Source organism: Pelobates fuscus, chromosome 2 (genome assembly GCF_036172605.1).
Source record: "Pelobates fuscus isolate aPelFus1 chromosome 2, aPelFus1.pri, whole genome shotgun sequence".
Classification (NCBI taxonomy): domain Eukaryota; kingdom Metazoa; phylum Chordata; class Amphibia; order Anura; family Pelobatidae; genus Pelobates; species Pelobates fuscus.
Genome location: NC_086318.1, coordinates 238,861,917 through 238,876,740, shown reverse-complemented (window position 1 = coordinate 238,876,740; position 14,824 = coordinate 238,861,917). Strand labels below are relative to the sequence as shown.

At 39.9% G+C, this 14,824-nt stretch overlaps 1 protein-coding gene across 1 annotated transcript in view; it reads left to right on the top strand.

Moving 5' to 3' along the window:
• The window catches only part of TXLNB (taxilin beta), a 119,931-nt gene that overhangs the window by 14,197 nt on the left and 90,910 nt on the right, over nucleotides 1-14,824 (top strand). Inside the window, exon 2 of the mRNA XM_063443300.1 lies at nucleotides 2,980-3,371. Coding sequence (XP_063299370.1) covers nucleotides 2,987-3,371 — 385 coding nt within the window. The 5' untranslated portion in view covers nucleotides 2,980-2,986. The remainder of the gene's footprint in view (nucleotides 1-2,979; nucleotides 3,372-14,824) is intronic.

The window sequence follows — 14,824 nt, the reverse complement described above, 5'->3', positions numbered from 1 at the left end:
TCTAAGAATGCAGCTTCAGAATGAATCTAAAATTGATGCTGTACAGTAGGTGGGTGGGTCTGGAAGGGAGGGTCTGCTGCTGATTGGCTGGAATGTGTCTGCTGACTGTGAGGCACAGGGTCAAAGTTTAGTCAATGATGACGAATAGGGGGCGGATCAAACCGCGCATGTGTTTGCCCGCCGTGGCGAACGCGAACACGCTATGTTCGCCAGGAACTATTCGCAACAAACAACTGTAAGTTCGGTAAAAGTTAGAGAGACATACGTAAATCTATATATATTCCAATAATCAATTATAATTTATAATTTAGAGTTGGTAAGGTATAAACTGTTTTGTACTAATAACTGGAAGGATTTTAATCTGAAAATGTATGCTTAATGTTTAAAAGTAACTCTAAGCATTGGAACAATTTTGAGTAATTGCAAAGAGCACCATCATGTTACCCTGTCCAAAATGGCTCTAGAGATTTGAAATTCCACAACACACAGGACTTGGATAGACATCTCATTCCTCCCCTCATCAGTTCTAGAGAGATCTTTAGGTGCCAATGGAGATCCTGGTTCACAGTCTAGTTCACAAACTGTGAGCAGAGCTTTTAGCAGCCACACAACGCTTACTCTCAGCTTATCGAGCAGTTCTACTCACACTGTTTAATGAATGGATCTGTGCTTGACAGTTAAGTTACATCTCCCATAAACTTTTGTTGTATGGGATTTTAAGGGACAAGAAAAAAACACAACTCCATAAATAATAAGAGCTTCTCCTGACTAGTGGAGCCTCTCCTTGGTTACAGGAGGGATATGCCTGCTGCAGCACTTGCCTGGGAAGTGCTTCATTATTAGAAAATGTGATGGTAAGTATTCTTTTTACTTTTTGTTAACATTATTAACATATATTGTTTCTATCATTTTAATAAATTGTCTACATAATATATTAAAGGACACCTATCTACAAAACTTCACTTCTCATTGTTTAAAAGAAATTATTGCATTTAATGAAACTTTTATTTAATGATGTATGTAAATCATGTAGCCTAATTTTGGGGAGGAAATTTCACTTTTTTTTTTTGTCTGGCTAAGCAGCAATCTGACCAGCTTAACGTACCTGCCTTAGGTTGAGCAACAGTTGATCATATAACAATAGAGTCTGTTTAAACAAAAAACATTAGGAAAGCAGATGAAGGCACTATATTAAATGGTGAGTAAATATAACTGACACCTCCTACCTCTTATAGCTCCAGCTAAAACTAAGGCATCCTCAGAGTAAATGTGGAAACATTAACAGCAGTTACATTTTCTAAAAAAAGCAAAACAAACAATATACCTGTACATCATTAATAAAAATTCAATAGGTTTTATCAAATGTAGCAAATATTTAAATCAAGTGAAAATTGGATGTCAGTTGTCCTTTAAAGCATGGGAGTCACTTTATTTTAATTGTGCCACTTTAATAGTATATATACATTTTATAAAATATTAACATTAATTGTCCGAAGACATAAAGGGTTTCTAAGTGATTGGTTGAAAGCTTCATGTTAACCATTTGTCCTGTAAAGGAAAAGAAAGAATTATTTTTTTTGTATAAAGACATTATTTAATAGCCATGGTAAAATATGGAAATCTCTTTAGCAGGTAATAGTATGTAAATTGTGCAAACCTATCCCATGAAATTTTGTATTTAGTATCCATTATGTCCATTGTGAGACCAGGTAAATAATAGGTAGTGTAATTGGCAAAATTTCCGACGGTCATCCTCAGAAATCAATCATGGACTAATCACTGTTTTGTTTTTTCAACATTACATTGGCACAAACAAGTGTCCTTTATACGTCAGTCCGATAAAGTTTGGATGACTTTCAAAATGGAAGGTTATATGATGACAAGACAGAATATTCCATGAGATCATACTAACATACATAGGCTTAGATTAAAGCTGTTTCTTTGGACATTTTAATCTGTATGGATCATCCTGCAAATCAAATATGTAGCTTCCACATTTATTAAGAAGTTTAGTTTGGTAAATAAATTAAATACATTTTGGTAAATAAATGGTAAAATCCTACATGTGTGATAATACCAATAAAACTTAAAATCATACTTGTGCTTGTTCTTGTTATATGGGTGGGCTAGATTAGAAAATAATGGAAAGAGCCTCATCTACTTTACTAGTTCCTTTGGAACTCCTGGTAAAGTGAGTATACAAAACACAAGAAAGGAAGAAAGTCTTATTCACTTTTACTAGTGAAAAAAAGCCTAGCATCTATTTTTTATTTGCTTTCTGTAATTTGGGGGGCTATAGGTGAAGGCCTACTCATGACAGTTAAAGGCATAGTAAGTGTAGTCATCTAAAAAAACTCAGAACTGCTCTGTGGAATTGGCTAACACTTGCAACGCATGGGGCCCCAAATGGGACAATGCCAAAACATACATGTCCTTACCAGTACAAAATTAGTGCTGCCATTTTAAATCAGCACACTAGTGAACTGTCAAACTGAAGAGATATAAACAACATGATGCTCTGCATGTGTGACATACCATGAGAAAGACATCAGCTTTAACCATATACACTCCCAAATTCCATTAAGGATACCTGCCCATGGAAGGAGAAAAACTGTATATTTATTAAGATTGTGGATCACAAAAATCCCAAGCACGTGATATTCCAAACAGAAGAATCAGGCAGCATGCCTTAATACATGTATATCCTGCTAAACAGACAAATAAACATGCTAGATTTTATATTTTCGTTTTTTTCCCCTTTTTCAAAATTAAAAAAGAAGATAAAAAAAGTTTCGCAATACTTTTTGGAAATTAAAGTAAGCATCAGTTCATTTACTTTTTACATTTCACAAAGAATTTGAAATATTTATTAAGTGATAAATGAGTGACAAATGAGTTGTTATTTTCCCACCTCCATTGCTATGCCATTAATAATGGGTAATAATTTATGAAAGTTAATATTTTTTTTATTTTGTTTAGAAACATAATGGAAAATATAGAAAACTCCAAGCCTGATGAACAGCCTACGTCCCAAAATGATCTTGCAGTGCAAAATAATCAGCCACCAGCAACCCCCAATTTGCAACCGCTGGAGAAATCTGCAATAGTTACAGTAGAAATCACTGGTCATGATATTTCTGAGGAACTGAGCAAACAGCTGGAAGATATTATTCAAACTTATACTTCATCTGATCTTATAAGTACAGAAAACCAGAGCTCGGCAACACCAGATAAGGAGGAGCAACTGCATGATGATGTGGAGAACGAGGAAGCTTGTAGTGAACCTGTTTCTTCAGTAGAAGGAACCTCAGCAAAAGAGTCCACAACAAACAAAGAACAAAAACTAGAAAAGAAAATTCTAAAAGGATTAGGTAAGTGGTGAAATATTACAATTAAGTCATAAATGGTTTAACTTGAAAAACATAAAATCACTCTCTTTATTTTTATGTATTTTTACATGTATTTTTAAATTTTTATTTTGCATAAGAATGGATAGGTGGATGAGTGTCCTTCTCAAAATCTCTCCTTTCTGCCTTGGATAACCTAAATAATACAAAATATAAATTCATGGTGAATCAGTCTGTAAAGTAGAATGATTTTCCAGTGTTTTGTTGTTTGTTTTTCGACAGCTGTTTGGAAGTGATATAGCCTTTGCTTTGATAACGCATGCACTATGTATGTTGTTCTTGGCTCCTCTATCAGAGGCCTGTGTTTCTAAGGGGTCTGTACAGTTCCTAGCTGTTTTTTAGCTGTTCCTAGAATTGCACTCTTCTGGACAGTGATCCAGATGTCTCTCCTGGTATCTGCTAAAGCCACTCCCTTGGAGATCACAGCCCCGAGTGGTCCAATCACAACTGAGACTACTACTGTATTAACTTTGCGCATCATTTCTAGCCCCTCTTTCAGTTCTCAGTATTTGTCCACCTTCCTATGTTCCTTCTACCTCAGCGGTTCCCAAACTGTGTGCGGTGATAGCACCGGGAACTGTGTCCCCCTCTCCCCTGCTGGCTCTGCAGGACCGGAGAGGAGATCAGAGATCTCCCTCTCCGGCCCGCTAGCACTTTGATGACAGCCGGCAGGGGAGGGAGAGATTACCCAGGGGAGCTCTAACATGCAGCTCCGCCAGGTTCTCCTCTCGCGATTTTGAAGCATATCCATGGTTACCATGGCAACGCTCCAAATCTTGCGAGAGTAAACTCTAACAACTCCTGCTAGAGATCACTGTCACCACCAGGACTACTAGGGCTTCCCCACGGACCGCCAGGGATCAATACTGTCCCCCCTCCCAAGCAAAGTTAAGCAGGAAGGGGGGGACATTAAAATAATTATTTTTATTTAAACAAATATATATATATTTCTGAATTTGCCCTCCATACCCCACAGATCCACAAAAACTCCCCCTATACACACACACTGCCCCCCATACACACAATTACTTCCCCCATACACACACAATGCTCCTCCATACACACAAACTGTACCCCTCATACACACTGCACCCCCCCCACACACACACACACACTGTTCCCTTCATGCACAAACTGCCTGGATTGTTTATTTAAATAATCTACCAGTGCCCCTCCCAAGATTAGGTTCTGGATCTGCGCTTGAACAGCAAGCATTTCTGCCAAACAGGGGCCCCAGAATATTTTTTTTACTTGGGCGCCTTGGAAAAATATTAGAATATTAAGGTTGTTTTAAACCTAAAAAGTTTGGGAACCACTGTTCTGCCTGATGTTATAGTCACTGGGTATTGCCACGTCCACCACCTCTGAAGTATTCCATTCCTTGTCTACCACCACAATGTCAGGTTGATTGGCCACTACTTGTTTGTCTGTCAGGATCTGAAAGTTTCACAGGATCTTAGCCCTGTCATTCTCAAGTACCGTTTGTGGTATCTCTCATCTGGACATAGGCAGGTCTAGCCCATATTCTGTGCAGATCTTTCGGTACACAATCCCAGCAACTTGGTTGTGCTGGATTGTCTCAGATTGTCTCTTTGCACAGTCTGCACCTTAAGTATTGTCCGGTGTGGTAAACTCTTATTTCTGTTGATCTAGTGCTAAGTACCTGTTCCTGTGCTGCAAGGATAAGTGCCTCAGTTCTGTGTGTCAGTCCTGCATTTTCCAACCACTGGTAGGATTTCATAATGTGAGCCACATTCACTATGGTGATTAATTTGTGCTGATAGTTGTTTATGCAACACTGCTAGTTTCTTTATCATGTCAGGTCCTGGGGCTTACCAACTCTTCTTGTGGGCTACTCGTTGTTGGATATCTCCCACTGTGCTAGCGATTGCTTCATGTTCTGAGAGCATGCAGTGATCTACTTTCACTAGGCCTTGCATCTTCTAGTTATTTTTCCAGTACTTTTCAGCCTCTGGGTGGGTTTTTGGTGGATATGTTGTGGTTACCCTGCAACTGTGCACATACCTTGGATGGTTCTTTGGTAAACAGGGCATTTATTCTCTTAGCCTCTTCATCTCTGGTGTATTTGCTCAGTCTGGTTGCCTGTGCTGTAAGCCTTTGCCTAGCTGTTTTCAATTCCTCTGTTATAGGCATAGCCTTAAATTTCCTCAGTAGTAAGGACCTATCCTTGATCTTTCCACCTCTGTGAAGTTGATTTAGCTTATTAACTTCCTTATGTGTTGCCTTTATCTTGGCTTCCAGTCTTAGTCTCCATGGTGAGCATTTTTTCTCCTTCAGCCTGATCTTCTAGTCAAGCATTTGGAGAACCACTAATGCTGTGGCATATATGACCTTGATGTTTTATGTGATGGTGTTGGTTGGGATTGTGTAGAGTGCCTCATTAACTAAGCACTGCTAGCATATTGACCGGTGGCAGTTTATTACCAAGGATATACAGTTGTGCTCAAAGGTTTGCATGGAGGATTGGTAATATATGTACCATGTTTAAAGAAAACATGAGTCAGCAGACAAAACACATTTCTTTTATATCTTATGAGATTTATATTCAACCGTAGGTTATAACAGAATGGCACAATCATAAAACAAAACATAGCAACAAAGAAAAAAAATGAAATGACCCCTGTTCAAAAGTCTACATACCCTTAGATCTTAATACTGAGTATTGCCCCCTTTAGCATCAATAACAGCGTGCAGTCTTTTGTAATAGTTGTCTATGAGGCCCCTAATTCTTGCAGGTGGTATAGCTGCCCATTCATCTTAGGAAAATGCCTCCAAGTCATGCAAAGTCTTTGGTTATCTTACATGAACCACACGTTTAAGATTTACCCAGAGTGTCTCAATGATATTAAGGTTAGGAGACTGTAATGGTCACTCCAGAACCTTCACTTTTTCTTCTGCAAGCACTGGAGGGTCAACTTGGCCTTTGGCTTAGGGTCATTGTCATGCTTGAAAGTCCAAGAGCGTCCCACGCGCAGCCTTCGTGCAGATATATTGCAAATTGTCTGCCAGTATTTTGTGATAACATGCTACCTTCATCTTGCCATCAATTTTCACAAGATTCCCCATGCCTTTAGAGCTCACATAACCCCAAAACATAGTTTAAAAACCTTTTAACTCCATTTTGATGGGGGCACTGTAGATTTGGTCCTCTTGGCAGGTCGCACGCAGTGAATGCACTGTTCGGCTGCATGGCCTGTCTTCCCACAACAATTTGGATGCTGCCCTCGTGAATGGCACGTCCTTAAATGCGTAATGTTCGCGGAATGTCACTTCTGATTCTGAAGTCTTCATGTCACCCAGGTTACCTCTTTCTCATGATTTTTGGACTTGCAGGGGTAATGTAAACCAACCAGGACTTAGGTAACCCTATTTATATTCAGTTTTAGCCATTATTAATTGTCCTATTGTGATTTCTACATTTGTAAAAATTAGTGAGTTCCTAAGTTTGTTGGTATTCTGGTTTTGACCTCGGCTAATTTCTTGGATATTTGAGTAACTCTGGAATCCTGACCCAGTATGTTTATTGCCACTCTAAGGCCTGGTAATACATCTATTTCTCTCTCTCTCATGGTTGGGGTTCCATCTCCTTCAAGTTTGGGTATACTTCTCATGGCAAGTATACTGTAGTAATCCAAAATTTGTGAATTCTGCAACAATCAATGAACAATAGGAATTCATAAATGCACAGTAGGACACTTAATATAAATTACACTTTGAGATGCAGTATAGTAAAATTGGGTAACACTACCTGGAAACTAAATGATGATATAACATATGATATGTAAATGCCTAATGAAAAGTAATTTGGCTGAACGAGGTTTAAAAATGAAGCAATGAAAGAGCAGCTGAACATAGGTTGTATGAACCAAAGTGAATATGTGGCTTGACCGATCATAGGCCAAATATTCTGACCCAAACTGAAAATGTAGTGTGTGGAACATACTGAACCACAGGGATTATATAGAGTGGTCAAACGTGGGCCTAATGTTCTAACCGAAATTGAAAATGTTGTGAGGATGAACGTAGGCTGAATGGACTGAATCAGAGTGAAAATACAGTGCAGCCGAATTTACTGAACCAAAGTGAAAATGTGGCGTGGCCGATCGTAGAACTAATGCATTGAACCAAAGGGAAAAAGTGGCGTGGCCGAACGTAGGACAAACGTACTAAACCAATGTGACTGTGTAGGGCGGATGAATGTAGGCCAAAAGTTCTGAATCAAAGTGAAAATATAGCATGGCCAAGCGGAGGACAAATGTACTGAACCAAGTAAAGATGTAGTGCAGCCAAACGTAGGCCGAATATACTAATTAAAGTAACTATATAATGAAGAAAGACCAGAAAGAAGAGTCTCTGTTTTGGGTTGTCCTATCTACACTACCAACAAGTGCTAGAGACTTTGACTATGTAATGTGGCTCACTGTACTAAGGTGGCCAAACATTTGCCAAATATACTGAGCCAACATAAACATTTATCGCAGTCGAATGTAAGCTGAATGCACTGAATTAAAGTGAAAATGTAACATGGCCAAATGTACTGGACCAAAGGGAATATGTAACGTGTCCAAATGTAGGCCAAATGTACTGAACAAAGGGAATATGCAACGTGGCCGAACGTAGGCCAAATGTACTGAACCAAAGTGAAAATGTGTGGTCGAAATACTGAATCACAGTGAATATGTAGCGTGGCTGAATGTACAATGTCAAAGAGAAGTGAACCGGGGGAGGCTGGCCATGGGTCAGACTCCCTACTCGTGAACAGACTCTCCGCCAACAATACTAGAACACCATCCTCAGCTGCAAAGTCCACAACCCGAAAGTTGTGTGCAGTAACCTACCAACCAGGTTTCAAACTTCGGCAGAATATAAGGAAGTAACTGGAAGGGGAGTAGATACAGGCTGGCAAATACTGCCTTTACATATATATATATATCCTTTAAAGGGACACTATAGTCACGAAAACAACTTTAGCTTAATGAAGCAGTTTTAGTGTATAGATCATGATCATGTAGTCTCACTGCTCAATTCTCTGCAATTTAGGAGTTAAATCCCATTTGTCGTTATCCATGCAGCCCTAGCCACACCTCTGCTGGCTCTGACTCACACACCATGCATAAAAAAATGGTTTCACTTTCAATTAGATGTAACTTACTTTAAAAGTTCTAATTGCCTGCTCTCTAAAGTGAACTTTAATCATACACAGGAGGCTGTGAAGTCTAGCAACCTGTCAACAGTGCAGGGGATAGTACATTTTAAATTAAACAGAATTTGCAACGAAGGAAGTATAAACATTAGCTGACTCTTTACAGGAAGTGTTTAGGAAGGCTGTGCAAGTCACATACAGGGAGGTGTGACTAGGGTGCATAAACAAAGTGGTTTAACTCCTAAGTGGCAGAGAATTGAGCAGTGGCACTGCAGGGAAATGATCTATATACCAAAACTGCTTCAATAAACTAAAGTTGTTTTGGTGACTATAGTTTCCCTTTAAATAGAATGCAATTTGTAAGCTTAACTTTGTAACCAAAACCTCTTCATTTTCTTAATAACCGAAAAATAACATATATTTACCAATAAATGTATTTTCCAATGTAATAAAATAATCTAATTTTAAAATAATACAATGCACAGTCATTTTAAAAGAATACAGAGAAGAGCTGATGTGTATTTTATGTCTTTTATTTTTCTTTAAAACAAAACCTGTTTAAAATAATCTTGGCTCATAATAAATGTCTAAAGTAATCAACATTTCCAGCACACATCCAGCAGATGTGCCTCATTTATATCCATTCTCATTTGATTTGCAAATGAACTGGATGCCGAATTCATGGATTATACAAATTCATTGTTTCCATGGGTATGGTAATAAGGCTTTTTTTCATCACACTTATTATAGTCCCTAAAGCTAAATAGTTATATAAATGTGCTCTTTAATAAGTCTCAGTAAGTGGAAGAATTAATATACAGGTATTAGTACAAATGTAGTCAAAGGCCGAATTTAGAAGTTTTTTCAAATAGAATATGTGTTAGTATTAAAGAGTTTATGGTAATTATTGCAATTTATATAGCAAAAGAAATATGTTAAATTACAAAATATATTAACAGTACAACTAGAAATATATTATGTTAATATGTTTGTTTTATCTGCTCACTATATGGAGAGCAGATTGCATTTTAGCTATATAAATAAACTAATAATTATGATATAAGAAGTATTTACATAAATGTATAATTCAGTGGAAGCCAAGCAAAATACATATTTTCATTAATTTAGTGAATTTCTAAAAGCATTTTAATGTACTTAAGATATTATGACATATTTATTTCTGGCATGATAAACAAAATGTAATATCATCCAAATTGACAATAGTGTGTGTCTTAATTGGAAGCTTTATCATTTTGACATAGAGAGGGAATTATATAAAAATTTTACTGTAAAGCCCCTTAAATGAGAACTGAACTTTCAGATCCTAAATCAGGGCTATCCAACCTGCGGCCCCCCAGATGTTGCTGATCTACAACTCCCATGATTCCCTGGCTATCTGTTTCATTGAAAGAATCATGGGAGTTGTAGTATAGCAACATCTGGGGGGCACAGGTTGGACAGCCCTGTCCTAAATCAAAAAGAAAGATATGGTTTCTGTCACAGTACTCTTTTTTTTCTGGTTGGAGTCACATATGCTTATAGCATACAAACACTCAGCGGGTCTGCTCTAAGTAGACGTGTGCATTTGGTTTCAAATAAATTGCGATTCATTTAAATTGAATGATCAGCAAGGCGTTCGAATTCCATAACTCTACATCGCAATATGACCAAATCATGACGCAAACTAAAGAGACAAACAGTGTTTGTTTGGAAAAAAAAGATGAATATTTATTAATACTTATTGAAAGTTGTTAGGGGACAGTGACTAAATGTTGATTTTATTCACAAAGCAATAGTAAAATGATCAACAAAGGAAAAACAGAGACGCAATAAAGACCTATATTTACATATAAATGTAAATACATGTAATATATTTAAAAAACAAATAATGTAAAAAAAAATTTATATTTTATTGCTCCTCCACTTCTTCCCTTTCTTGGTTACTTCATTTTGATATGTGAAAAATATTGGGCAAGAAAGCAGCACATTGATTGGCCAATTTTCATGCCCTTTTGATTTGTCCGAATATATTTTCCCAAAACAATCCCATGAAATTTGTCCATAGCAACACACCACACTGACAAGTCCAATATCAACGGAATATCCTACCATACACACTCCATCTGAGGGACCACATTAATCACAATAAACAGAAAACATATGGATTAACCCCTTAAGACCGCAGGACGTACTATGCCGTCCTTATTTTGGTGGCTCTAAACGCCGCAGGACGGCATAGTACGTCCTGGGCGGTCTTCAGCCCCACGTGGCCGGCGGAACATGGCCGCTGCAGATCGCGGTCGGGGGGCATGCCTGGCCCCCCAGGCAGCCCCCCTGTGCCTGGGGACCGCGGTCTGCAGCTTCCGATCGCAGTGACAGGCTGTCACTGCGATCGGTATTTACCATGTGTCAGCCGATTTGAAATCGGCTGACACATGGAGCCGGCCGCATTCTTCTGCAGCAGATCGCGGTCGGGGGACATGCCTGGCCCCCCAGGCAGCCCCCCTGGGGTCAGTGACCGCGATCTGAACTGTCAGGCTGCAGTCTGATCACACTGACAGGCTGCCATAGCCTGTCAGTGCGATCAGTGTTACTATGTGTCAGCCCATTGGCTGACACATGTAACTGCAGCCATTAGCCCCCTACAGATCGCGGTGGGGGCATGCCTGTACCTCCCAGGCATCCCCCTGTGGCCAATTACCGCGATCTGTAGGAGGTGATCACAGTGACAGCCAGTCACTGTGATCACTGTTAGTATGTGTCAGCCAACGATCTCAGATCACTGGCTGACACATTGTCTCTGCCCCTCTCCTCACCTCACTTCGATCTGAGAGAGAGAGGCAGAGAGATCGTGGTTTTTGCAGCTCCTGTGGAAAAAGAAAGTTTAAATTTTTTTTCAAAGTTTTAAAATTTATATTTTATTTAACCCTTTCAGTGCTGATCACAGCATATTACTGTGATCAACCTGATTAGGGTATTTATTTATTATTATTTTTTTGGATCAAAAAAAAATTATTTCTAATTTTTTTTGATCCTTTGTGTCAGTCGCAGCAACCCAAATCTCCATTACCCTTTCCCCGCTGCCGTGATCACTATACTGTACAGTATATCTGCTGTACAGTACTGTATCAGTGATCACTGTGATCAGAGGGCTCTCTGATCAGACTGACCTTTTTTAGGGTTATTTTTACATATCAAAAAATAACCCTTTCAGTTTGAAAAACTTTTTTGGGTCAAAAAAATTTCTAATTTTTTTTGACCCTTTGTGTCAGTCGCAGCAACCCAAATCTCCATTACCCTTTCCCCGCTGCCGTGATCACTATACTGTACAGTATATCTGCTGTACAGTACTGTATCAGTAATCACTGTGATCAGAGGGCTCTCTGATCAGACTGACCTTTTTTAGGGTTATTTTTACAGATCAAAAAATAACCCTTTCAGTTTTAAAAACTTTTTTGGGTCAAAAAAATTATTTCTAATTTTTTTTGACCCTTTGTGTCAGTCGCAGCAACCTAAATCTCCCTTAACCCTTTCCCCGCTGCCGTGATCACTAAACTCAGGGCCGGATTAACATAGGGGCTGATGGAGCTGCAGCTCCAGGCCCAGGCCCATGGAATAGGCCCATTGAAAAAAAAAAATTTAAAAAAAAATTTTTTTTTTACATTTTTTTTTTTTTTTTACACACACACTACTCTTAGGTTTGCCACCTGACTGGTATTTTACTGGCACAGCCGGTATTTGAGACTGCCTGGCCGTGCCGGTATTGCAGTAATACTGGCAATACAAATGCAGGTATTTTTTCTCAGAATAAGTGGAGATTACTCTGCAATACCAGCACCGGCCAGTAGGGGTCACTGTGTGTGGAGAGAGGCAGGGATAGGAAGTTACAGCATATCCCCATAGACATATAATACCTAGACGCCGCATTGACCTCGGGGGGCCATGAAATGCGGGCACCCGGTGTGGTATTATATGTCTATATATTAGGACTTCTGTCCCTATTTTTTTTTAATTTACTTTGCCTTAGTGACAAATCTCACTTTAGTAAATAGTGATGTGATTGTTAGATTTCTCCTATTCTCTTTATGCTATCTCCATGCGGACTTCAAAGTGCAAAAGACAGAGCTCACAATAATAAGAGTTGTAGATATCTACATTTTATTTTGCACTGTTCCAAAATCCATATTAGTTAAAAATAGGTGAAAAGTAAATACATTACAAATCAGGCAAAGATCCAGTCCCAGTTTAAAACATGTATATTAAGATGATAGATTGTGGGGTTAGTTCACTAAACTTATAATTTTAGCAAACCTAAATCCAAATGCAACGCATAGTTTCAATCTGGAAATTCAAATAATTTCGAAGTATTGAGTAAACTTAGTCGATAACGTAAATAACCACAGAGGTCTTAAAGCAGCAAATGTCAGTTAATTTTATTTAATATCCCAGGATTAAACATCATGCTACTGGATCTATACACCCTCCAGGTGGATTTTAAGACTAACCATGTTTACTTTCAGGACCTTGCTCTGCAGATCATAGACATATATATTCTATATATGTCTATGCTGCAGATCACACTGTGACCGATCCAAGATGGCGGCCCCGCAGCTCATCAGCGCTAATAGGAAGTAGCAGTCAATGCGGCGTCTAGTATTTTATGTCTATGCATATCCCTGCCTCTCTGTACTACTCACTGATCCGTGGGGACCAGCAACACAGCACAGAGTCCAGAAAGCAGCTCTACAGCTCAGATAAGTGAGGGATGGGGGGGAAAGGCAGCAGGGACACATGGGGACACTGAGACACTAGGGGACACATGTGGACACTGAGACACATGTGGACACTGAGACACTAGGGAACATATGGGGACAATGAGACACTAGGAGACACATGGGGACACAGACACTAGGACACATGGGGACACAGACACTGGGAGACCTGGGAACACTGAGACACTTGGGGACACTGAGACACATGGGGATGCTGAGACACATGGGGACGCTGTTTCTCCCAGTGTCCCCCATCCAGTGTCTCAGTGTCCCCAAGTCTCCCAGTGTCTGTGTCCCAAGTCTCTGTGTGCCTAGTGTCACCATGTCTAAGTCCACAACTGTCCCCATGTCTCCCAGTGTCCCCAAGTGTCTGTCTCCCAGCCAGTGTCCCCTAGTCTCCCAGTGTCCCCTAGTCTCCCAGTGTCCCCTAGTCTCCCAGTGTCCCCTAGTCTCCCAGTGTCCCATAGTCTCCCAGTGTCCCATAGTCTCCCCAAATGTTTCAATGTCCCCATGTCTCCCAGTGTCTGTGTCCCTAGTGTCTGTGTCCCCATTTCTCCCAGTTTCCCTAAATGTCTGTGTCCCCATGTATCCCAGTGTCCCCGGGTCTCTCAGTGTCCCCGGGTCTCTCAGTGTCCCCGGGTCTCTCAGTGTCCCCAGGTCTCAGTGTCCCCATGTCTCTCAGTGTCCTAGTGACATGGGGACCCACTGAGAAACTGGGAGAAATTGGGACACTGAGACACTGGGAGACTAGGGGACTGGGCGACATGGGGACACTGACACTGTGATACATAGGGACACTGAGACACTGGGTGACTTGCGAGACTGAGACACTGGGAGCAATCCATCTATACAGCAGAATCAAACTGTGAGTAGTTTGTTGGTGATTTTACAGAATTTTCTCTGATGTCACTCCTTGTGATTATACAAAGGATTAAGGCTGGTATTTTGTTCCAAGAAAGGTGGCAACCTTAACTACTCTTCACATACTCTTGCTTAAAGTAGCACTATAGGGTCAGGAACACAATCATGTATTTCTGACCCTATTATGTTAAAAACACCACCCTGCCCCCTTCTTGCCTCCCTAAGTATAGTAAAATATAACTTGTATTCAAGTCTGCAGCTGCTAGCTCTGCCTCTGAACTGACTGTCTGCTGACATCATCAGAAGTGGTGGTCTGAGCAAATTACAATACTTTCCCATAGGATTGTCTGAGACTGTCAACTAGGCAGATCAGGGGCAGAGCCAGCACAAGTCATAGCCCTGGCCAATCAGCATCTCCACATAAAGATAAATTTAATCAATGCATCTCTATGAGGAAAGTTCAGTGTCTGCATGCCGAGGGTGGAGACACTGAATGGCAGTGCTGCACACTAGGCAGTACTGCCCCAGGAAGCACCTCTAGCAGCCATCTAAGGAGTGGCCAGTGGAGTTATTTTCTCGAAAAGACAGTGTTTACTGCAAAAGGCCTGAATGGAATGATT